General features: G+C 37.7%; 1 protein-coding gene across 1 annotated transcript; it reads left to right on the plus strand.

Annotated features, from left to right (window-relative positions):
* grhl2b (grainyhead-like transcription factor 2b) lies at positions 1 to 23,407 on the plus strand. The gene is given in 17 exon segments (XM_055053758.1): positions 1 to 412; positions 1,932 to 2,121; positions 3,650 to 3,717; positions 5,620 to 5,726; positions 5,729 to 5,982; positions 7,191 to 7,249; positions 7,427 to 7,583; positions 10,337 to 10,448; positions 16,106 to 16,200; positions 17,995 to 18,153; positions 19,434 to 19,491; positions 19,680 to 19,819; positions 20,794 to 20,831; positions 20,911 to 21,002; positions 21,573 to 21,658; positions 21,743 to 21,807; positions 22,583 to 23,407. Coding segments are annotated over 17 exon segments (1,815 nt in total). The 5' UTR covers positions 1 to 392; the 3' UTR covers positions 22,698 to 23,407.
* The last annotated feature ends 821 nt before the right edge of the window (positions 23,408 to 24,228 follow it).

Consider the following 24,228-nt stretch of genomic DNA (forward strand, 5'->3'; position numbering starts at 1 on the left):
CAATCAGGAGCCGACTCCAGAACTCACCTTCAATTTCTCCCAGTGAAAGAATTTCGTGTAAAGCGGACATTAAAAAGGCAAATATCCGAGCGCATGGCAGCAGGATGCTTGTCGATGTTTGTTCTAAAATGCCCGCAAATTGAAGAAGAGACGAAGCAAAGCTATTGGTCCAGGTGGGAAGGACTTTTTCTTTTCTTTTTTTTTCCACCTGGCAGGTAGAGGAGGACAGGAGCGGGGAGGGGAGAGCCCGTCCCGGAGAGGGGCAGGGAGAAAAGACGCGGGGCGAGAAAAGTCGACTTACCTGTAGCCCAACTTCTGGCAAACTCACTCTGCGAGCTGCTCCGACTTGAAAGTCCAGTTTCACCAGGAAGAAGCGCAGAGGAAGCAAAAATATGTCACAGGAGACAGACAAGTAAGTGACCGAGCCCGAGCAGAGGCGCTTCGATGGGTTCTGGACGGAGAGACGCTTGTTGTCCAGTTGTAGCTTTTGAGGGCTCGCGGGGCCAAATAAAGCGCGTCACTCACTGGTCATAACGTCACCTGCCGTGGATATTTATTCCGAACAGGTTCTGACGAGCTCAGGTCCGGGCCGAAGCTTTCCACGCCAATATCTGGAGCCGTGGATTTCATTAGAGCGGAATTCGCCATTTTTGACTGATGGGGGGGAAAGCCAGTCAAAGTGGCAGGACAAATTTTAAAACGTTCTTTTATTTCTAGATTGTATCATTTTTTTTCGATAAACCTTCAGATTCATAAATATATATATATATCTGTTTCTCTTTACTGCTTCTAAAATATTTCTTGAGTGTCTATATATAGAGGCCTACACATATATTTATATATTTATACTCTTTTGTGTTTTATTCGCAAATTCTTCATAAAATATTTGGTGGTTGCTGATTAGAAACTGAAGCCGAATTTCAGTCTTTAATTTAGATAGCTATAATAAACATTTTTAACTTCAAATTCAGAAATTGTAGCCTTATTCATGATTTATTAAACTGTTAGTAGCATGACATAATGCTATAAAAAATCTATTTTAAATATGGCTTGTAACTTCAATAAAACTTCAGTTATAGTACATTTATTTTTTTTTCTTTTTGGGCACTTCATAGTGAAATCTTTCAAATTAATTAATCTATTGTTTTTGTCTTTATTATTCTGTTATGTTCAGTTTTTCAGGGCAGGTGTCAGTCACTGTTTTGACAGGCAGTGGTTAACAGTTTCTGCAAAAATCCAATGTGGTGGAATTGAAAGATAATAATCGGTTTTACACTAATGTTTAGTCGTTGGAGTGCAGTAACTTCAGTCATGGAGAACCTGGCGAAGCGACAAGAACAAGACTGATGAATCTAAAATCGCTTAAAAAATGTGTTTGCTGAGAAAAGAAGAAAGAAAAATCTGATTGTGGAACGTAATATATAAGCCAAAAAGTAAAGGTGTTACACAAAGTAACTGCTTTTAATATTTTTCTCCTACAGTAAATATAATTGACGATGGGTTTTCTTCAGTTTTTTGAGACAATTTCAAATTTCACGGCCATTTTACATTACTGATTAATCTTTATTTGTGTTGCAGCTATTAGAGTAATGAAAGTGTACATGTCGGCACTGTTTATTGTACATATTCAAGTTGACTCACTCAGAGCTTTATCCTCTGATTGGCTGAGCCCAGAGAGATGTTGTGGCAACACCTTGTGTGTTTGACTACTCTGTGATCTCCACTTAAGTGGGACTAAAGAGCGCCAAGGCAAACACATACATACGCATACATACACGCCCAATGGCAGCTATAGATTACACGCTGATCTTTGAAATCTTGTGAAATCGATCATTGATATGAAGACTTTCAATAATATCAAAAGGAGAGTAAACAAAGGAGCTAAAAGCAGCAGTGAATCAATAAAAACGGTTGGATTTACCTTCTTCCAGTAAGCGTTTGGTGGTGGTCGTTCCCAATGAGAGCTCTTTCCCTGCCGTGCGGCGCGCCTACACCAGCGAGGACGAGGCGTGGAGGTCGTACCTGGAGAACCCGCTGACGGCTGCCACCAAGGCCATGATGAGCATCAATGGGGACGAGGACAGTGCCAATGCCCTGGGGCTGCTGTACGACTACTACAAGGTGCAGGTCTCAGTGTGGAGGATGGTGGCGGCTGTGTCCTAGCACATCATTTTAGTGATTTATATAGTTCAGTTCACCAAAAAAAAAAAAAAAACGCCATTTCAAAGTGCTTTGCAATACAAACATCTCTATAATATACAGTAATATAGAATCCAAATGGATCCAAATTCAAATCAGTCCAATTTAATCAACTTCTGTTGTCAAATTCTTTTCCAAAGTCCAATTCAATTCAAACATAGTCAGGTAAATCACTCAATTCTTATAAAAAGTTGTCAGTGCAGTGAATTATTTTTGCAGCAATTCCCAAACCAAAACAAGCATGTGGTGACAGTAGAGAACAACAACACCAAACATGATTTCTAGGTTTTCTATTTCGCTACACCTCATCAGCAAATAGAAGCCTATAGTAAACAATAAGGCTTGTGACATACAGGAAAACCTTAAATGTAAGCAGACTGGTAAAATACAATCAGATTCATCAGTCAACTTCATAAAAACATGCCTCTACTTTAAAGAAACTACATTGCTTTTCAGGCAAAAAGGAATAACTTGAGTTGAGTAAATTGTGTTGTTTATTATAGATGCTTAACTGGAGTGGTACAGTTAAGCATCTGGTCAAGTACCTCTGAAGTATTTGCTTGTCTCTAAACTGTTTGTCGCGTTATGAGCAAAATCCCTCAACACAATGTATATGCTTGTCTTTTTTTTAGACTAGAAAATATAAAAATGTGACCTTTTTGCCCCTGGATCCCAGATTTTGCCTAAAGACATTCAAACTTCAACATTTGATTGGGTTGTTTCGGATCACCTCCGATCATATAATGACGTTTTAGGACATACTGGTCCAAATCATAATATCATTATTTACAGACAAAAATTAACTTGCATACGTTTCAGTCTAGTTTTGGCCAAAATGCAATATAGTCAAAAACAGCTCAACTGATTTAATCGAATCTAGAAATCCATCCTGTGGCAACAGTGGATAGGAAGAAATCCTTTTTAGAAGGAAGAAACCTCCAGTGGTTAAGTTGACAGTTCAGATGCTAAAAACACAGTCGCACTGGTTCAGGAGTAGTTTCTATTTTCTACATTTACAGATTACTAAGTGGACCTTTGTTCACTTTTCATTTTCACATTTCATTGTGTTTTCTATCCAAGGAGAAGGTTGGGGGGGAATTTAATCTGGGATGGGTAGCATCTTAAGATGGATAAAGATTCACAGAAAACAATAAAATGTGACGATTTCGATATGAAGACGATCTTTTCCCGTTCTCACTTTGCTTCCCGTTTAACATTAAAGCAAAAAGGGAATATCGGAAGAGTCAGAACTCACTCAGGCAATTAAACTTGAATCTCGCACATAAACTATTTATCATTAATTTGGTCACGATTACATTCTTATTGCAAGAGTTTCTTTCCTTCGGCAAGAAATCATACAAAGCGATTAAAAATCCTTCAGAAAGTCAACTTGTTGTTAACAGGAAACAAGGCTAGTATGTTCTGCTGTTGATATTTCTCCTCCTTTCAGGTGCCCAAAGAAAAGAGAGTTTTGGCAATCCCCAAAGTTGCTGAAATTCCTGAAGACCCGGAGAAAAGGTTAGTACATTTAAGTTTCGCAAAAGCCAAGGATTTGCTGTCAAACCCTTCACCTCAGTAATGATAATAATACAAGTACAAGCCAACAGTGACATATAAAATAGCTTAATATAAAAGCGCTCTGTTTTTCTAAGAACAAGTAGATCTTAAAGATTGTAGCCAAATTAAAGAAAAAATGTCACAGATCAGTGAGTTTTGTTTTTGAATTAAAAGTCTGGCATCTGTTCTGAGACAAATATGAAGTACCAAATCCTGCTACCTGCACTGAAAAAGTTGAAAAATATTGAAAATCTTTGTCATCTGTAATTATTTTTATTGCTTATGACAAGGTAACATGTCATTCTTTATTTAAAAAGTTTTAGTTGAACTTTTTAATACATTTTATAATAAAAAATAACTTAAAGATCAGTGACATCAGGTCGTATTTATTTGTCATTTTTTGACATGCTAGGTTTGCTTCACTAGGTATAACTATAAACCTATATTATTAACTAAATTCGACAAAGGCGCTAAATTAATCTCTGCTGCTAAATCAATCAAAATTTACCCTTCAAATAGACAGGTGCTTATTAGTTTCACCTGCTGCTCTATTTTTCATCTTCTTTTTCTTGGTAAATTTCTCAGACACGGAGGACTGAAACTAAACATCCATTCATTCCTAAACAGCAGAAAAAACATTGACTACGCATTGAGTAATTTTTACAAAAGTTTCCCTTTCTGTAATTTTCTGCTTTTGCAGTTTGGCTCATTGTTAACCAAAAGGAGTGTGTTATTTATGTTCATCATATTTAAATAAGTGATCCCGATTTAGTCTTATAGTGCTTGTTGAGCTGTGACTGTGACTCAGTGGGTAGAGTAGTGAGCTTGCATTTGGAAAGTTGAGTGTTTGATTTTAGCTTCCTTTTACAACATGTCAGTATTCCTCTGGGCAACACCCGTTATCCCGTGTTGCATGCTGATCTTCATATTGAAATGTGAGCTTTAGAGTGACTGGTGAAGGCGGCTTTAGTGACTAGATTAGAAAAGCTGTACATAAATTCAATCCATTGAAACTCCCCAGACTAAGTTAATTCATTATGTACAAAATTTTCCTGGTTTTTTTTTTTTTCACTTAGGGTTTCCAAATTAATTAATTAATCTGCTAAATGCCAGAATAATGAGACATGTTAGTTAAATGGAGACACATCTGTGGATGGATTTTAAGGCAACATCTCAAACACACTGCTTCGAAGTGCGTCGACAAAATCCATTATTGCTTAAGGATCGTTAAAAAAAAAATCCCAGAATGTGTTTTGGTGCAAAATGTGCACAGCCACCCAAACAAAAGCAAAAAACCTTGTAAAAGAGCACCAAGTTCAGTGGAGACCTGGCCTGAAAAGCCACTCAGAGAGGAAGAAGCCATTCCTCTGACAGCAACATAAAAGGACTGATTACAGTTTGTAAAAACACTCAAGAACCCAGAGCTCAGCTTTTAGAGACCGGTCCTATTTGACCCTAATGACCACTGCCTGTTGGAGGGTCCAAGGCTGAGATGGTGTTACTGTTTCTCTGCATAAGAAAATGCAAAATCATATGATATAAGATAATGTAAGTCATTTATTCCATCTCCACAAAGAACAAAAGAAGAAGAAAAACATTTCAGTCACAACACAAGAGATTTTTTTTTCCGATTTATAGGTGTAAAATGGAGCGGTTTGCCATTAAAAAAAACCCTGCTCCATATTTCAGCTTCAGGCAATAACATTTACAACAAACCTTTAACTTTTAGACATTGTGCCAGCCCCTCCTTTTTTTATATAAATTTGATGATTTCTTTCTGTTATTGTTGCTCGACTCAGAAGAAAAGAACTCCATAAACCAATTTTAACCCTTGATTTTTCTTTTCTTTTTTTTTTTTCTCAGGCCAGTGTTGCCAAACAACCCCACCAGCCAAAATGACACAGAAACCCTGGACAACCGTGTCCAGGTCCTAAAATCCGTCCCGGTCAATCTCTCACTCGGCACCGACCACCAGGATCCCAAGCTGTGCAGCTCAACGGGGAGGCCCCAGCGGACGGAGACCCTCCAGCCATGGCCGTGGTCAAAGCTGAGGTGTACGCGCCCGTCTTCATGGCGGGACCCGGCCTCCACTACCGGGTGGAAGGAGAGGAGCGGGTGGTCTACGAGCAGAGTCCGTACGAAGTGACCACCGTCAGCCACACCTCATACGTGAAAGAGGACCAGCAGAGTCCGCCTGACAGCCCGTACGAGGAGGAGACAGACGGGGTGAGAGAGAAACAAATATAACAAACACTGCAGATACTCAGAATGAAGCGATATGACATCGTAAGTCTGTATGGTTTCACAAGATCCCAGTATTTATACCTGAATTAAAAACAAAAATGTTTTAATTCTCTTTGATACTGCTGCTAAAAAATGTACATATCCATTAGTACTTTTATAAATATTGATATTTATAGGATTTATTTTTCTTTTTTGATTTTAATTCATACAGAATGAATGTATCTTACAAAGACAGCAGTAGTTTTTAGTTGAAGATTAAAATATAAATTTTTGTAGAAGTGATGGTGGCATTTCTATAGTTTCTACTGGAATCTAGTAAAAATCACTTTAAACTGCAATATAAAATGTTATCTGTTTCGAAATCTTATAAATATTTTGTTTTTAAATTGGTTTACATTGAAACCGCAAACATATTCTTACCCAATCTGTTAAGCATCTTGTAACAGTACTTTTGAAACAATGTTACCTTAATAAGAGCGCTGCTGTTTTTCCTAATTGACACACCACAAAAGTTTGTAAATAGCCAAATTTGTCTTTACTGTAAGGGCCAGAAACAGGTGTGGGAGGGGCAGCACTGCACTCCACTCTGTTTCAAGCAGCTGGGGAAAAAAAACTTCAGTATGTTCTCCTGCTACAAAACGTCTCTGAAGCTGAGAAAAGATATTTCAACAAATATTTGTTTTAGGTTTTTGCACCACAGTATACTTTTGGTAGCAGTACGTAGGGGAAAATTGCAACGATGTTGCATGATGCAACTCTTGCATGTGGTGAAGCCTGATGATTTAATTGAAATCCCAAAACCTTGATATCGATCTATAACATCTTAATGACGGAAATCTATAATGCTCATTTTAATATGAGCTGTATCAAAAATGTCACGTTGGAAACTGATCCAAAAGGAGAAATAAATTAGCCATACAAAGAATATACAGGTAAGAAACCTGCTGATGATTTGCATAAGTGTGAATTTTTACATGTAGGTAGAGGTTAAACATTAGATATGTTAATTATCTGTTTCCTTTTGCCTCTGTTGCTCTCAGGTCTGTTCATGAGAAAACCTCTGTGGTGGAGTTACTGTTTTTGTTTCATTTGCTGCATTGTTTGTTGAGTTCCTCTCAAGCTGACTGAATTTTTCAGGGCTGATTTCCTCTTTCTGTGTGTTTTTCTTTGTTTGCCTGCATTTTGAACAGAAGTACCACTCACCTTCCTCTCTCGCTACAGACGACTTCTTATTTCATCAGGAGGGAGCGTAAGTCCCTGCACCTTACTATTGTAGAACAGAGAAATCTATAAGTAAAGTGTTACAGCCAGTATTTAAACCTGCACCTCTGAAAATGATCCATAAAGGCACACATGATTGAGCTGAGTTGTTGTCATCCTGTCTTGTTATTCATCATCACAAATCTTTGTTGATGTGTGTGTGCAGTGGCAGCTTTCAGTATACGTTGGACGCCACTCGCTCGCTGCGCCAGAAACAAGGCGAGGGGCCCATGACTTACCTAAATAAAGGCCAGTTTTACGCCGTGACGCTCAGCGAGCTCAGTGCCAACAAGCGCCTCCGTCACCCCATCAGCAAAGTCCGGGTGAGTGGCTCACTTCCTTTCCATGAAGTTCTTCATACACTAATTCAAAGGTGGCCAACCAGGCAAAGACCAAGAGCCACGTGTTTTTTACCAAGTTACCACAAAGAGCCACATCATATGCATGGGTACACATGAACATCAACCCATCCCTTCCTCATACTCACATACTTTTGCTCAGCCAGATTTATTGTAAATTTCACACACTATTTTAACACTACAAAGACCACAGGCCAGACATTTTCAACAATGAACACTGTGCACTTTCTCATGCAAACAAACTCTGTTTAACCAAATAAACAAACAATAATAGAATAATTTACAATACATTTTTCCTTTTATTATGTGCTTTACATGTGTTATTTAATGGAGTGAGCTGAAGTGGCGCTGAAGGTTTGAAGCCTTAAAATGCGACAAGGACACCTGACATATAAGGCAGAATGGCTTTCAACTACGTTCAACAAAAAAATATTAATTCTCCCACTCTGTCAAAAACGTCCTGTGTTCATCTTCATATTTTTGTTTTCCTGTGCATTTTTTCCCTGCCATTTTGAGCGCGAAAGGTTTACTCAAATGATTTTACTCTTACTTAAAAACTGCGCATTTGACGGAAATACCGTATTGAACTCAAGCGAAGCGAAACTTGGATATTATAGCGACCCTACAGTATGTGCTAAATGTTACTGGATGTTACGCTGTTTAGAGATTTCAGCTAGAGTGTATGATTTCCCACTGTCCGCGAATGCATCAGGATGGATGAGAGAGCGAGGGGATAGGGGAGTGAGCGGTGAGCGGAGGTTAGGGTGAGAGCAGACGTACTCTTGCAGAGTAAGGCTGCAAGAGAAACAAAGACTGTTTTTGGTTTGTGTTGCTTTGGCGTGCTTACGGCCAACTGTAATGGCGTGCTGCTGTTGTCAATAAATGACGGTTCATTTGACTACTTCTCGTCATTATTGCACATCTGGCAGAATGCGACTATATGAACGTAAGAGCCGCATGGAACCGGTCAAGGAGTCGCATGCGGCTCGCGAGCCGCGGGTTGGCCATCCCTGCACTACCTGATAATTGACATAATCTGTAATGTCATGTTTTTGTTTTAAAAAAAGACTGTCCTTTTCCCTCCGTATCTGCAGGAGATAACTGGCATCAAAGGGTTTTGCTTTGCTTGCTCTGGTCAACTCTTTTGAATATTTAAGCTCCTTTTGTGTTCAGAGCCTGCAGCTTTGCAGCTTTTATCTTTTCTCTTGCTGCAGGCAGTTGTCTTCGGCACAAATGCTCAAAAACTCTCACCGAAGATTTGTAGGCAGTCGAGGAATATAGTGAGTTGTATCGTTGAAATCCAGAAAACAGAAAGCCAGATGTGTGCTGCAGAACATTTTGCATTCTTACACTGACGTCAGGTTTAGTCAGATGCACTAAGACGATTCTTTAATAAAAATGTATCTCAATATTGGCTCTCAGATAACGGCTCTGGAAGAAACTAAGAGCCCACTGCACTGAGCCCCGTTGAAAACCTCATTGTTATTCCAGCAATGATTTCTGAACTCTTTATTAGTTTTGCTGTTTCTAAATAAATATCAACTTGTTTTTGTTGCATTATTTGAGGTCTGAAAGCACTGCAGCTTTTTCATTATTTTGACCACTTTTCATTTTCTGCAAATAAATACCAAATGCTCGCTTGGAATTTCAGAGACATTTTGTCAGTAGTTCATAGAATAAAAGAACAATGTTCATGTTACTCAAACATATACCTATAAAAAATCATTCATTCATTCATCATTTTGAATCAGTTTAATATTTTGAAACTGAAAAGAGGTCCATGTCCAGTAAGGTTTTTTTTATTTAGTGTTGTTTCTGCCATAAATAATAATGATACCAAAGTGGCCTGTCACAGCACGATAGAATCAATATGAGACTTGATCGGGTTGATTAAAAAAGTTCATCTTACTTCCAGTGAGAAAAAAATCATGTTGGTGTGATTGAAATATTATTTGAACCTGAAACCACCAGAGGTGTGAGTAATTTTGGGCTTAACGGGATCAAATTTTATGGCTCATTAATTAGATTATGGATTTTGATTAACAGGATTAACAGTTAATATAGCAAATAAGACAGGAACTCCAAACATGTTGAATAAAGAACGCAAATCAGTTCAAGGATAGTTTACTTTCTTTCTCTGCTTTTTGGATAATGTTCACTCAAGCTGTGTTAATAAGGCATTTTTATTAACAATTTTTTGTCTCCTAAGGTAATATTTTTAGCCTAGCGTGAGCTCTAGGTGGAAAACATATTCATTTTTCCTGAAGCACGCACCGGTGCAGCGGGCGTATAAAAGACACCAGAAATAAAAGTTAATATTACCACTCTATTTGAAGTGATGGAAATGAGCAATGACATGACATCTGTCATTAAAATAAAAAGCTTCAGGTGTCTTTCAGACTATTATGTGGATGGTGATACATAGTTGGCATGACAGCTTGACATTAGAGTGAGGATGCAACCTCTTATTTGCACAGCAGAGCTGGTTTAAATTAGCATTTATGTGTGAACAGCCCATTAAACTGCAGCGCTTTGACTTTGTCATCATCAGATTGTTGTACCTCATGAATGCTTTCTTCCACAGCAACTTGACTCATAAATCTCTTATCCGTGATGGATGCCAAGGTGTCGTAATGCCCTGAGTAACAACTAAAGTCTGACATTATCTCAGAGTGATCATTTATGTAGACATATTCTTCCCTTGTTCTGCTTCTCAGAGTGTAATCATGGTGGTGTTCAGCGAGGACAAGAACCGAGACGAGCAGCTCAAATACTGGAAGTACTGGCATTCGCGGCAACACACGGCCAAACAGCGGGTCCTCGACATCGGTAAGATTTTTAAAACATTTTAAGCGAAATGTTTAAAAATGGTATTCATAGTAGCTGAACAACTTAAGTGCTTTTTTGCACAGAATATAGTTACTTTTATTATTGTCAGTATGCAATACTGAAATGTTTGAAAAGGCATAAAGGAATGGGAATGTGAACATTTAAAAGCTAAAAATCTGAAAAAACTCTGTTTATACATGATGATATGAACCTTATTTTTGATTTTCCACATCAAAATAAATGTAATTGCTTTTCTCTTATCCTTCCCATCATTTTTTTAGTTCTGGATTTAAAAGTGGAAACGCGATTCTTGAACTTGGTTGAGTTGAGGCGCTTCTTTGGAGAAATAAAAACGCATATCATAAAACCCAAATTTGTGAATGACTTGTATTCAGATGTCCATGATGTCACAAAATCTGAGTCTCAAAATGTTATAGAGCAACATGAATAGATGATCCATCAAACTAAACCATCAAACCCTAAGAAGGAATGTGAAGAGTGTAGGAATGCTCTATCCAGCCATCTGACAAGGAGTTTTACTTGAGCATCACTATATTTGGAAAAGAAAAACATGATATCGAGTTAAAAGATCTTTAAGCTCTAGCGGTTTAAACATTTTAAAACCTTCCCTGATGTGCTGACTGAGAGGCAGAATGACACATTTATATTGTCAGAAGTGCTGGAGTGTGTTCAGTAAGTAAACAAAGCAATACCAAACAGAGGGCCAACGAGCCTCCACCCAGCTGCCCACCATCATCCACCATCAGACAGTGGATCAGGTTGACCTACAATGCACACACATACACACTCGCACCAATAAATGTTTCAACGTGAATGTGTTGCAGCATAAACCCTCTAATCTTCCTGACATTACCCAGGTGATTGATCTTAATGCTCGTCTGTTCCAAACATGACAAGCCAAACTTTCTTTTTCACACCACTTCCCACGGGCGTACATGCGCCGATCTGAAAGGCGCTCAATCGCCGCTCTGTGACATTTGCTTTCCCTTTAAGCTCGGCTGGAGCATTTGAATCTTAACCGTCTGTCCTACGCCTTGTTGAGTGAACGCATGTGAGACGCTCTGAGGCAGTTCGGGTGACAAGCTTGGGCCTGCTGGGTAGGCAAAGATTCAGAGGTATGTGGGAGACTTTGGGTCTGGATGCAGACAAACAGACACTTACACACCTCCATGCAGCTTGTTGGGACAGGGAGAGGAATGTTAGCCACACTGTTACCTCAACTGGTCCTGGTCTGTTGAAAGTAATTTTTTCTTCAGTGTAGATTTTCATCTTAATTCTCATGTTTACACCAACCAAGGTGAGTCACAATCAGCCTTCAATTCACACGCGTCTTTAGATCTCCAGGTACATTTGAAGCCTTTCGTGGGAGCGAAACACGAATTGAAGTGAAAAACTAAAACTAAAATCTCCTGTAATGGTGGTGTTTGTTTGCAGTTTTTAGTTATACCAAAATTCTTGGACAGATCACAACTTAACTTGTCAGAGTAAATCCTAATTGTTTTTGGTGATTAGCTGACTTTACCGTTTCAAAGTGGTGAACTATGGCGGTATTAGAGTTTTTGCAGTGATTCAAAAAATATTAGTCAGGGTCATACATAAACGTAAAAAGTAAATGTGCTTCTTTACGCAGTGTTTTTTGAAAGAGATGGTTTCACCGTACTTATGCACAAAGAAAACAGAATAATCAACAATTTGTGAAAGATTTACATTGGTAAATCTTTGTAGAATATGTAGGAATGTAACTTAACATGAAAATGAGGTAAAAAGAAAGAAAAAAGTGAAGACTCCATGAGGTCTATTAATTTGTTAATGAGTTTGATAAGCTAATCAAGACCATCAGTAAATATCTTAGGTTAATTTATGCATCTGGGTTTTTCTGAAGTGGCTGTAAAAAGTCTTGTCTCGACAGCTACAAAAATACTAATTTCTGTAGTGGGCAACAATCTATAACTCTCCGCTCTCCAAAAAACTCCAAAACATTTCTTTGTAGCACATCCAAAATTGTCAGTGGTTCACCTCAAAGATAACAGTCTTTCCTTCATCAAGTGAGTGTAAAAGAGAAAATAAAATGCATGTTTTGGCATAGATAAGTGAGATTCCTCATTGTAATGGAGTTTTAGATTAGTCTGAGGTTGATTTTTGATGCATAAGGGTTCTTGAAGAAATAAAGCCAAACTAAAGTAATCTGTTGATGTGATCTCCAAAGGCATGAAAAGTTCAACTCTTTGTTATTGACTTAGGTTATGCTTAGATCATGATTTTTTGTTAAGTTGCATAATTAAGTAGTTTTGTTCAGTTATTATTAACTCTACTGTAAAACATTTGAACTCTGTTGCCTTTTAATTAGCTTGTTAATCTTACTAAAGTATAAAATTATGTCTCTAGCTTCCCTTCAAATATTCATCACACAACTACACCGTGTTCCAAATTATTATCCAAATTGGATTTAAGTGTCATAAAGATTTCATTTTTTGTTGTTCTATTATATTTATAGCTGGTATTGTGTGTCACAGCTCTTTGAATCACTGTAATTAATTTCAGAGAGCTGGGTTGATTAGTTTGTCTCGTGAGTTCAACAAAAAAAAATCTACTTAAGGATGTTCCACATTATTGAGCAGGCCACAGGTTTCAAGCAATATGGGAAAGAAAAAGAATCTCTGCTGACGAAAATCATCAGAGAGTATAGTGTCATATGACAAGGTATGAAAACATTAGATATTTAACAAAAACTGAAGCGATATCATTGTACCGTGAAGAGATTTGTGGCTGGTTCAGAACAAAGATGGGTTTGTACAGATAAAGGCATAATGAGGAAGGTTTCTATTAGACAAGTTCATCGGATTAAGAGAGCTGTTGTTTAAATGCCCTTACAAAACAGCAAACAGTTATTTGATCTGCTGGAGCCTCTGGAACCTCAAGGTGGAGGATCCTCCAGAGGCTTGCGGCGCATGAACCGACTATTTGGCCACCCCTAACCAGAGATCACAAGCAGAAACGGTTGCAGAGGGCCCAAGTGTAATGAAGATTCATTTTCAAACAGACTTGTTCACTGATGACTGCTGTGCAACCCTGGATGGTCCAGATGGACGCAGTAGTGGATTGGTGGTGGATGGCCACCACGTCCCAACAGGGTTGTGACGTCAGCAAGGAGGAGGCGGAGTCATTTTTTGAGCCAAAATTATGGGGAGAGAATCATTTTGGACGGCCCCTTCAGAGTCCCTGAAGGTGTGAAAATGACCTCAGCAAAGTATATGGACTTTCTGACTGATCACTTTGGATGCAGGAATTGTGCAGGTGATATCAAAGAACTCCTGTGTTAACATGTAACTGTGATTGTCAAGATGTTTTTGATTGAAATAGCTTTTGATTTTAGTACATGTGACCACTTAATGCTGCACATTTAAAAAATGACTGCAGTTCTTTTCATAAAATGTTTGGAAAATCTGCTGTGCATAATTTGGAACAGTGTATTTTGAGTTTTTATTTTTGAAAAAAAAAAAAAAGGTTTTCTCATGGGGAGCTTTGTTCAGTAAAATTAGATTTATACTATAATAGTTCATGACTTGAAAATTGTACTGACCATCATTGGCATCAACCATTTAGAAATTCTGAGAAAATATCACTTGCGAAATAATTTGGAACGCGGTGTACTATGAGGAAGTGTAATCTCTCTTTTTTTAGAACAAATCCCCCAGGTGTCCTTTTTAATGTTTTTGCAAGTGTAATGAGACTGTTTTTATGTTCGTGTGTGAGGAACAGACACAGATCAGACACATCAACAGCACAACCCACAGGGCATAAATATTTTTCCATTATATCAACAGACGCGGTTGCGGAAACGTAACTGCACACAAAGTTTCTGAAAAATTGTTCCCTAAGAGACCACCTGTGTACGACAATGCTGTAAAAGTGAATTATAGCTGGATGGAAAGTAAAGAAAAGCTGGTATGAATAGAGGTTGAGACAAGGCGCATCTTACCCCGGGGCTGCTTCAGAGAATGGGTCATTTGAATGAGGTTATTTACTTGGGGGTGTTCGCACAGGAAGGCGTGCTGCAACCTGCCCTGCTGCTTTGTGCACCTGCTCAGAGACCAGGAAGTGTTGATGCGATGGCGGTTAGGATAATGGAGGACCTCACTAATAGATATTTGGACAATGGTCACATTAAACTAACTTGTTGTCAAACAGTAAAAGCAAATCTTAGCGGATTCCTCCCACAATCAGCAGTTTTAATTGGTAATTTATTATTATTCATTCAAAAGGTTTTCTTCTGTTTGTGTATTCAGACTAACTTTGGTGTGTATTTTTTTATTTATTTCAAAATTAGCATTTCAAATATCCGTCTTCTCTCCAAAAGGAAAATAGCAGAGCAGCAAGTTTGCAAAGTTGCATGTGAAGGAATCACAAGACTTGTGAAACTATGTCCTTTGTACAAATGAGACCAAAGTAGAGGTATCTGGTTAAAAAACAAGAATATATAAGCTTATATCAGCTGTCAAGCATGGTGGTGGAAGGATGATATCCAGGGCTTGTTTTGGATACCTTGAAGTCGCTTTCAATGTAGACCTTAGTGAAAAGTATTTGTGAATCAAATATATGAAACCTTACCTGTCTGCCCATATAGCTGTCTGGCTTTCTTTTCTAGAAATTAAGCTAAGATTAGTTCGCTCTAGTTGACATTAAGTAGCTTATACATAGCTTAGTATCTGCTAGCTAGTTGACGTAGAGTTTAAGCTTATCTTACTCTTGGTAAGCTAGTTAGCGAGTCTTTCTTTTCCTGAGTTGAAGGTTATCTTCTCTTAGCTGACTCATCAAGATTATAGACTTATCTATTTCTAGCTAACGTATCCAGAAAGCAATTTCATACTATGCTAACAAACCTTTATAGAATTGAAGCTGATGTCAGACAGCCTAGCTAGCTAGGCTATGCCTAAATTTATAATAAGATAGCTAAGTTATGTTATCTAAAACTTTGACTATGTTATGCACTAAAAGAGATAGCAAGCTTATCTGGAGCTCGAGCTTATTTTATGTCAGCTTGCAATGTTAGCGAGAATTCACTATCTTCAACTCTGCCTTATATAGCTCGGGATTAACTAACCAGCTAGCTTAGAGTTAAAGTTCACTGTAGCTTAACACAGAGATCTAGCATTTCGTATAACAGCTGAAGAGGCTCTGAAAATGAAAGCAAGTCCCTCCCAAAAGCAGTCCTGCTTTTATTTACGCACATATATTTATCTATTTGTAGGTTTGTTTGTTTGTTTCTTTATCATGTTCCTTTGATTGGGCGCTTGGCCAAAGAGCATTCTTATTATGGCCCCAATTTTCATCTCCCATACTTGTGGTCAGAGGTCAACCTAAAGCAAACCGAAACACTGATCTGGCTGCCCTTTTATGCCCCAGTTGAATAGTCTTTCTTTACATCTTTTCAGGCCCTTTGAAGCCAGACTCTGTTTACTCAAGCAGATAAGGCCTTATGTCCTAAAACCGAAGCGTGCCACATGATTGCTTATCTTAACAATAGCTACCAGTTCTTGCTTTTATTGACCAATTTGTTGGGTCAATGCCGGAAAGCTGGGAATAAATTCAAAATTTGCATTGCAAGACATAAACTATGTACTGTTTTTATTAAACAGCTGATTACAAGGAGAGCTTCAACACAATCGGGAATATTGAGGAAATCGCCTACAATGCCATCTCCTTCACCTGGGATGTGAATGAAGAGGCCAAGGTACGGAGGAGTTATGTTACTGTATTTTTTTCCCCGTTCTCTTTTGTTTTGCATGCAGGAATTAAATGTCATCGTAATTTTCCCAGAAACCAGTTTACTCTATTTACTCTCACTAGAGGCGTGTTGTGGATGTGAAAAAGTAGCTCAACAGGTTTTTTTCTTTTTCATTTTTATGTTGTGCTGATTCAGATGTTGGCAAACAAATGCTCTTACTTGACAAATTAACCGGTTTTTCAAAAGTGATGCAACCGTCTGACCCGTAGACACCGCAAATGCTTAAGAGCTTACTGTCATATTTCATATTAAATCCTATAATGCTGCAATCAGTCAAGATCTGAGCACCGACGGCCGTATCTCCCTCTAGCTGGCACGTTTTCAGCTGGGTGTCATAAAGCCGATGGGCAGAGCTGCCTACATTTGCTCTGTTTGTTCTCTGTTTCTGTGAAGCCCACTCCTTTGTGACCACTCCTTAAATGCAGCTCCGTCAGTGTTTAAACTTCAGAGTGCCCCCAAGAGCCAACACACACCAGCGCCCATCCCCACCCTCTCTTGTTTGTTTTGCCCTCATTTCTGAGGGACATGAGGTGTGCGTTTGGTCTGTTTATGTGCACTGTGTGTCAAGAGACTTTTTTATTGCAAAAGCGTAGGCAACGACGAGAAAGAAAGAAATCAAAGCCAATGCTTCAGACTATTTCTGACTTGCTCTATTTGTCAGATATTTATGTGCAGCGTCTGTTCAGAGAAATGTCATCCCAGCACACTTTACAAAACAAGAACATCTTGTCAAAAGGACAAATTCCAGTTAGATCCGTATTATAAAATGCTGTGGTAAAGCCTAGTTTATTACTCCAGGTTTTCTGTCCAAATAAACCAAGTTGGTTGAATTTTTTTTTTTTCTGAACAAGCATGTGGCGACAGTGGACAGTTGATTCCAGTGACTAAAAGCAAAAACTGTTCACTGGACACAATGTTCCCCATGCACACACCAAGTCATACATTGTTGATTTTTACTCAGGACAAATTGCTAGAGCTATTTGTTGATTAAATAGTTCATTTTACACAAAATATAACAATACAGAAGTGAAAAGAAAAGAATACATAGTTTTGCATTTTTGGCAAAAACGTATACAATTTTTGAGCGGCTCAAAAATGTGGCATTGACATTGAAAAAGAGTCTGACAAAATCAAAGCTACCCATGGTAATTCTGGAGGAGCTGCTGAGACCCACATGGCAGTTTGGAGAATCTGTCTCCAAGGTGAAACATGGTGGTGGCAGCATTATTCTGTGGAGATAACCTGCTATAAGCTGCAAAAGACTTAAGATTGGGGTTGTATATCACATTCTAGTAGACCAAAGACCCTAAACATGCAGCCAAAGATGAAATAGACAGCTTAAATGATAGCACACTTATGTATCAAAGTGGTCTAGTCAAAGTTGAGAGTTAAATCTAAATGAAAAGACATAAAAAGTGATGTTCACAAATGTTATTTTGTCGAATCTGCCCGAAATGGAGACATTTTCAGTTTCTTTACTGAATGTAGTGGGAGCTTGCTTACCTTTTGCATTTATCACGTTTTGATTTTTATCTGCTGAGGTTCATGCGAAGCAAAAGGAATTTGGTTTGCGTGGCTTTGGAGAATGAAACAAAAAAAGGCCCATGAAGATTTTTGTAGACCAGAACAGGTGAAGGTTTGGATCAGAAGGCTGCATGTTCCTGACAAAGAAAACTTCAGTAGGTTTTATATGTGTGAGTGTTGAAGCCGGATCTGCTCATCTTGCTCTGTCGTCTTCAGATCTTCATCACCGTCAACTGTCTGAGCACAGACTTCTCCTCCCAGAAGGGGGTGAAGGGTCTTCCTCTGATGATCCAGATCGACACGTACAGCTACAACAACCGCAGCAACAAGCCGCTCCACAGGGCGTACTCCCAGATCAAGGTCTTCTGTGACAAGGTGACCAAACACTTGCTGCACTATTGTTAACATCTGCAGGAACACGTCACTCAATCCTGCTTTGTTATAAAAGCTGTAAAAAGATTCATATATTTTTCTGGTGGTAACATATCAAATGTAAAATGTATCTAATCGTCCTTCTTACTGTGAATTATTGCAATATGGTTTGTTAATCAAGTGCAAGTTTAGGTGAGTTGCTATTTTCTCAGAGCCATTTTCTGGTTTTTAAAGAACAATATGCACGTATCTTATTTTAATTCCCTTTAAAATAAAATATTTTTACCATTTTGAACAGTGGCCAAGAAAAAGAAATCCTGTCTCTGATGATACAGGTCTGGAAAAAATTAAGAGACCAATTAAAATGATTAGTTTATCTGACTTTACTCCTTACAGGTAAATGTTTGAGTAAAATAAACATTGTTCTTTTATTCCATGAACTACTGACAAAATGTCTCTGAAATGCCAAGCAAAATTGATTTATTTGCAGAAAATGAGAAATGGTGTCAATAACAAAAAGACCTCAAGTAGTGCAAAAAAAAAAACCAAGTTTATATTAATTTATAAACAATGTTAATGTTTTAACTCAATAAGAGTTCAGAGATCAATATTTGATGGAATAACCATCAGGTTTTCAATGATGCGCTCACTGCAGTTCATAAATGTACTCAAGTCAAAAGCTGGATTTGACTTTTTTCTCAGTGTGTGTTTACACAACCACAATAAAATCTGATATTATTTATAATTCTTTACCTATTTATAATTTTTATGATTCACCGTGCTGATTTTATTTATTTACTATATTTATTTATTTTTTATTTTTGTAAATAATTCAACAGACTCTCAAATGGGTGAGATGCAACAAAAATACATATTTGTTTTAAGCCTTCTCTCACATCCTGAAGATGCAGTGCAGGTGAACATGCAGGATGCTGCAGACCTGTAGTTTGCTGGACTCTAGTGGTGACAACAGGAACTGCAGCCATATCCTGTAGAGCGAAAATTAACAACTTGTGGATTATCATAAAAAACAGATTAAATGTTCAAAGTGTCTCTGCTGACACCAGAACAGTTGTCAGGATTTGCCGTTAGTGTTTCTTTTTGTTTGTTCGGTGACTATAAGTGCATCATTACCTGCAGTTTTCAGAGCGAAGAGGCTGAATCCTGACGTCAGTCTTCCCTCTAGTGGTCAAAGCAAGCCTGTGCATAAATAACATGTTTTTCTAGCTACTCTTGCAGACTTGGATTGTTTTTACTGCCTGACTATTTTTTTTTTTCTCCAGGGAGCTGAGAGAAAAATAAGAGATGAAGAGAGGAAATTGCTGCGCAAGAAGTCGAAAGGTATTGCAAATTTAAAATGAAAATGAAACAAAAATAAAGAGAAACTGAAATGATTTGTATCATGGAAGCAGAAATAGAGTGCTCTTTTTACGGTTTATGGCTACAAGTATACTTATTTTTGTTTTAACAGTAAACAAGGACCGGGTCAGTTATTATGAGTGAAGTGCTTCGTTTTTCTGTCTGTTTAGGGAAAGATGGCGGAGTCGGGGTCATAACTATTCCCAAAAAGTCCGACATCACTTTCTTCAAGACCATCACGGACTTGGAGGCCCAGCCGGTCCTCTTCATCCCGGACGTTCACTTTGGTAACCTGCAGAGGGCTGGACAGGTAGGCGCCCTGTTCAACAAAACCTCTGAGCCGAAATTTGACTTTTCAGATTTGTAATATTAAAATGTTTCAAAAACTAGGAGCTACATCTACTGTGAAGGTGCAAAGAGAAGGACAGGGAAACCACAAGCCAAAGAAATTATAAAGTTGTTTTTCTGTACTTCAAATGTTCCTGCAGCAAGCATTTGGATACAATCTAGAAAAGTCTAGAAATGTCTTTAATCATATTGCAGATCTGGATACGTTCGCATGGAAACACGATGGATTTTCCACACTTTCTCCCTCGTTCCATTTCCTAAAATGCAAAAGTTTCCATTTCTGAATGTGCAGACATTTTTGAGTTGTTTTATGTTTGAATAACATCTTTCGTCTTGGTTTTGTCAAATCGAATGATTGATTTCAACATTTGATCCTTTTTGTGTTTAAAGAACCTGCAGTGATTTGATACCAGAAATATTCAGTTTCACTGCGTTTTTGTCCTCAAAGCAACTTTATATTTGGGTTTCAAAGTGACTCCATTAAACTGGATAAATGCCCAACAAAACAGAATCTTTACAAACAGAATAAAAGTGGTAAAATTGAAAGGATCAGTACTTGTAGAATAATCCATTATAGATGTGGAAAATGTCAGTGTGCCACATTTTGAGTTGGAGGCGAAATGAGGCCTCCATCATTCCAGATCCTAGAAAAAAGTAGAAAATAAATTTCTAAATAAAAAATATATATGAGATCTGTTTCTAGAAACTGTCTCCTGCTTTTATTTCTATTCAAAATTCTGTCTTTGTGTTAATCTGTCACATTAAATTCCAACAAAATGCATCAGAGTTTAAGCTTGCGATGCAACAACGTGAAAAAAGACGATCCGTAGTTTTATGTTTGGTAAAAACAGTTTTATTGTCCTGATTCTATATTAAATATTAAAGCATTTTGCGTAGCGCTTTGAGTTTCACCTCTAACTCTTAATTTGTGCCTAGGTGTTTACGTTCAACGCAGAAGAGATCGACAGAGAAGGGTGAGTGGAAAACAGGAAGCCGCGCCGCATAGAACATCTCGGGATTATGATTTCTTCTTGTTGTTGTTGTTGTTTTGAGGAGCGTGTTGGTGAAGAGGATGTTCAGGCCGTCTGATGAAGACCTGTGTCCGTCACCGCACAAACAGAGCCGGGAGGAGACGCACAAACGAGGTAACACAGCCCACGTCGAACTGACGTGAAAAAGAAAAAATGCTGTTTTAATCTGTATTGGGTTTGTTTTATCCCTTAATTATTTTAACCAATTAAGGGTAAAAGCAATAGGTGGTTTGCTTTCAGTCACATCTGGCAAGCGATATCAAATTATTTAGCTAAATCCAGTGTTGTTTGCTTGGACTTAAGGAATAGCAAACACTTTTGTTTTGAGTCGGCACAATTGGCAGCAGCGGCGTTCTCCCACGAGGAACGAAGCAGCTGTCCCTGAACTGCACACGTCCTTTTTTATCCCCAGAGCTCCATGGGAATAAAACTTGGCACTCGATGTTCATCCTTGTCTAAAAAGCACAGCTTGTTCCAGAAGAATGCTGGTCTGGGTCATATTTCATAATTACGTGTGGAAAATGCCAAAATAACCGCCTGAGGTTATTTGTGATTCCGGTCTTCTTATTGTGCAAGTGAGGAAACGTTGAGATCCTTGAGGCTTCGTGAAAAACGAGAGAGAATTGTGAAACTGTGGCATGACCAGTCAGGTTGTATCAGCTTCCTGCTGTCTCGGCTTTGCAGTGCTGCTGTACGTCAGGAAGGAGACGGACGAAGTGTTCGACGCTCTGATGCTGAAGTCTCCGACCCTCAGAGGACTGATGGACGCTGTGAGCGCCGCCTTTCTGTCCGCAGGCGTCAAACACAGAATATTATTTGGTCTTCACGCGCTCCTCTATGTTTTTCCTCAACAGATATCAGAGAAGTATGGCGTGCCCACAGAGAGGATAGCCAAAGTGTACAAGAAAAGTAAAAAAGGGTGAGTTGGTACTAAAGCAGAACTGTTTCAGGTCCAGAAATGTTCAGATTTAGGCTTAAATTAATAATCAAACACGACCAAAGGTCACAATTTTGGTTGTGTTTTGACTTATGATTTTGAGAAAACTCCTATTAGGTTTGAAACAGTTATCCCTTCACAATAAAATCTTTATTATTGCACAAAAGATGGATCCTGCCAAAATTGACAATAAATGTAGAAATAAATAAATTGTTGCATAATAAAAAAACCCCCAAAGAAAACAAGGGGAAAATAATAACGTTTGTGAATAAATGGATAAAGGAGAGAATTAAATATTACAGGAGGTAATATATCAAAGTATGATAAAGTAAATAAAATATACAAAATAAGTACAAAATATGGGGGGGAAGGTAGAAAAAAATATTTAAATCTAAAGGAAACAAATAAAACACTGAGACATAAAATAAAATGGAACATTAATTTATGTTATAATGTGAAATCGAATCAAAATGAGTTGAAGGTATTGAGTACAGTATTTGGTACATTTATTACTTTATCAAGCCATTTTTTTATTTCTAAATTTACTGACAAGTTTGGCAGGATCTGTCCTCCATAAGTGGGATGGATTTCAATTTCTGTAATGAAAGAAATTATAACGTTCTGGGTCTTGCAGATACTTTTATTATCTAATATTCGTTGAAAAAGTTCATAAATTATCTACAAAAAAGAAAAACTTAAGATCTAAATTTTGGATTCAGTATTGAATATTTTCTATTATTCATGTTTTTGGGGGCAGAATCCTGGTGAACATGGACGACAACATCGTCGAGCACTACTCCAACGAAGACACTTTCATCCTCAGCATCGAGAGCAGCGCCGACGCCTTCAAGGTCATCCTGACGGAGATCTGACGGTCGGCCCTCGGCGCCTGCAGGAGAAACGTCTGATGAGTCGATGGACTTTACTTCAAACCTCTGAATCCCCTGATTCTCACACTACACTTACCTCTATGAAGCATTTTCTATTTCCTATGCAGGATGACAAAAAAAAAAAAACACGTTCTTGTGAATTGATAGAAGAAACGCTGGACTCCACTCCCACAAACTTTGGTTTTGCTGAATATTTTTACTGTATAAACTCTTTGTATAAAATAATTTTGTACAGACGCGTCGTTGCCAAATGTCACATCAGAAGTAGCCACTTAAATATGTCTGGTGTGTGTGTGTGTGTGTATGTAGCCGCAGCTTTAATTTACTTAGTTGATTCCAAGTACGACTTAGCAGCTTTTTTTTTTCTGCATGCCAACCTTTGTTTTTGCTAGAAGTGTCATTATTTATTATTATTTTTTGTATTTCTATACAGATATGATCCAAGAATTTCAAGTAAATTTCTTCAAAATCAAAGTAAATGAATTTTAGAACGGTTTGATGCTCTCGTCTTTCAGCCACGTGGTAAAAGCTGAATTTTATTCTGTATGGTTTTTAAAACATACGAATGAAATATTTCATTTGTAAATGGAGATGTAATATAAGTACAGCTGTTTTGAGAATATAATAAAAAAAACCCAGAAATGTCATTTTTCAAATAGGCAATAGCAAGAAATAAAAATAATTTCTACTCATATAGTGGTGTGAAAAAATATAAATTACTTTTTGTTTTTAAATAATGCTTGCTGTTATTAATCAGATTTTTTAAAAGTTTGTCTGGGTCTGAATTTACTAATTATTATTTTTAAAAAATGTCATTAAAAACTTGACGGTAGCTCTAGGGTCCTGTGACGCCTCACATGAGGTCAGGTAAGTCCAGTAACTTTTATTTCCTAAAATTAAACAATTCAAAAACTAGATATTTTACAAACTGATTATCTTTGACATTAAAACCTGATACTGTGAAAACATTTCAGTGCAATAAAAAAAGTTTCAAGCCTCGGCGTAAAATGCTGAAACTGTTTTTATATTTTTACCAAACAAAAAAAATCCAGTTTTATACATTTGTATTACAAAAAGAGCTGCAAAATAAATCCTTACTCCTCAGTTTTCCTTTTATTTGAACAAAATGGACATCCTACACAGAATACATGACGCAAATCACCCATACAAAATCTAGAAAATTATACACTTTTTTTTTCTCCTTTTTGTTCAACAATTGAACCGTACAGAATAAATGGATACAATACTGTGCTTTTTCTTCTTTCATTTAATTCTGCTATATTTGGCACTTGACCACAGGATGCAATTGAAATGAAATAGAGGTGGAAGTACCTGATTTTCTTGATGAAAGGAGCAGAACTACAAACGTTATTACAGTTGAATTTTTCTTTTTTAATCTTCACCCAATAGTTACATTTCAACATGCGAATACAGCAGTTTCTCATATCAGCAGGGCAGTGAAAGAATCCTGATGGAAGAAGTGAAATGTTCACAGTGAGATCTGCTCTTGCAA

This window comes from Poeciliopsis prolifica, unplaced genomic scaffold (genome assembly GCF_027474105.1).
Source record: "Poeciliopsis prolifica strain line A6 unplaced genomic scaffold, Auburn_PproV2 SCAFFOLD038, whole genome shotgun sequence".
Lineage (NCBI taxonomy): Eukaryota > Metazoa > Chordata > Actinopteri > Cyprinodontiformes > Poeciliidae > Poeciliopsis > Poeciliopsis prolifica.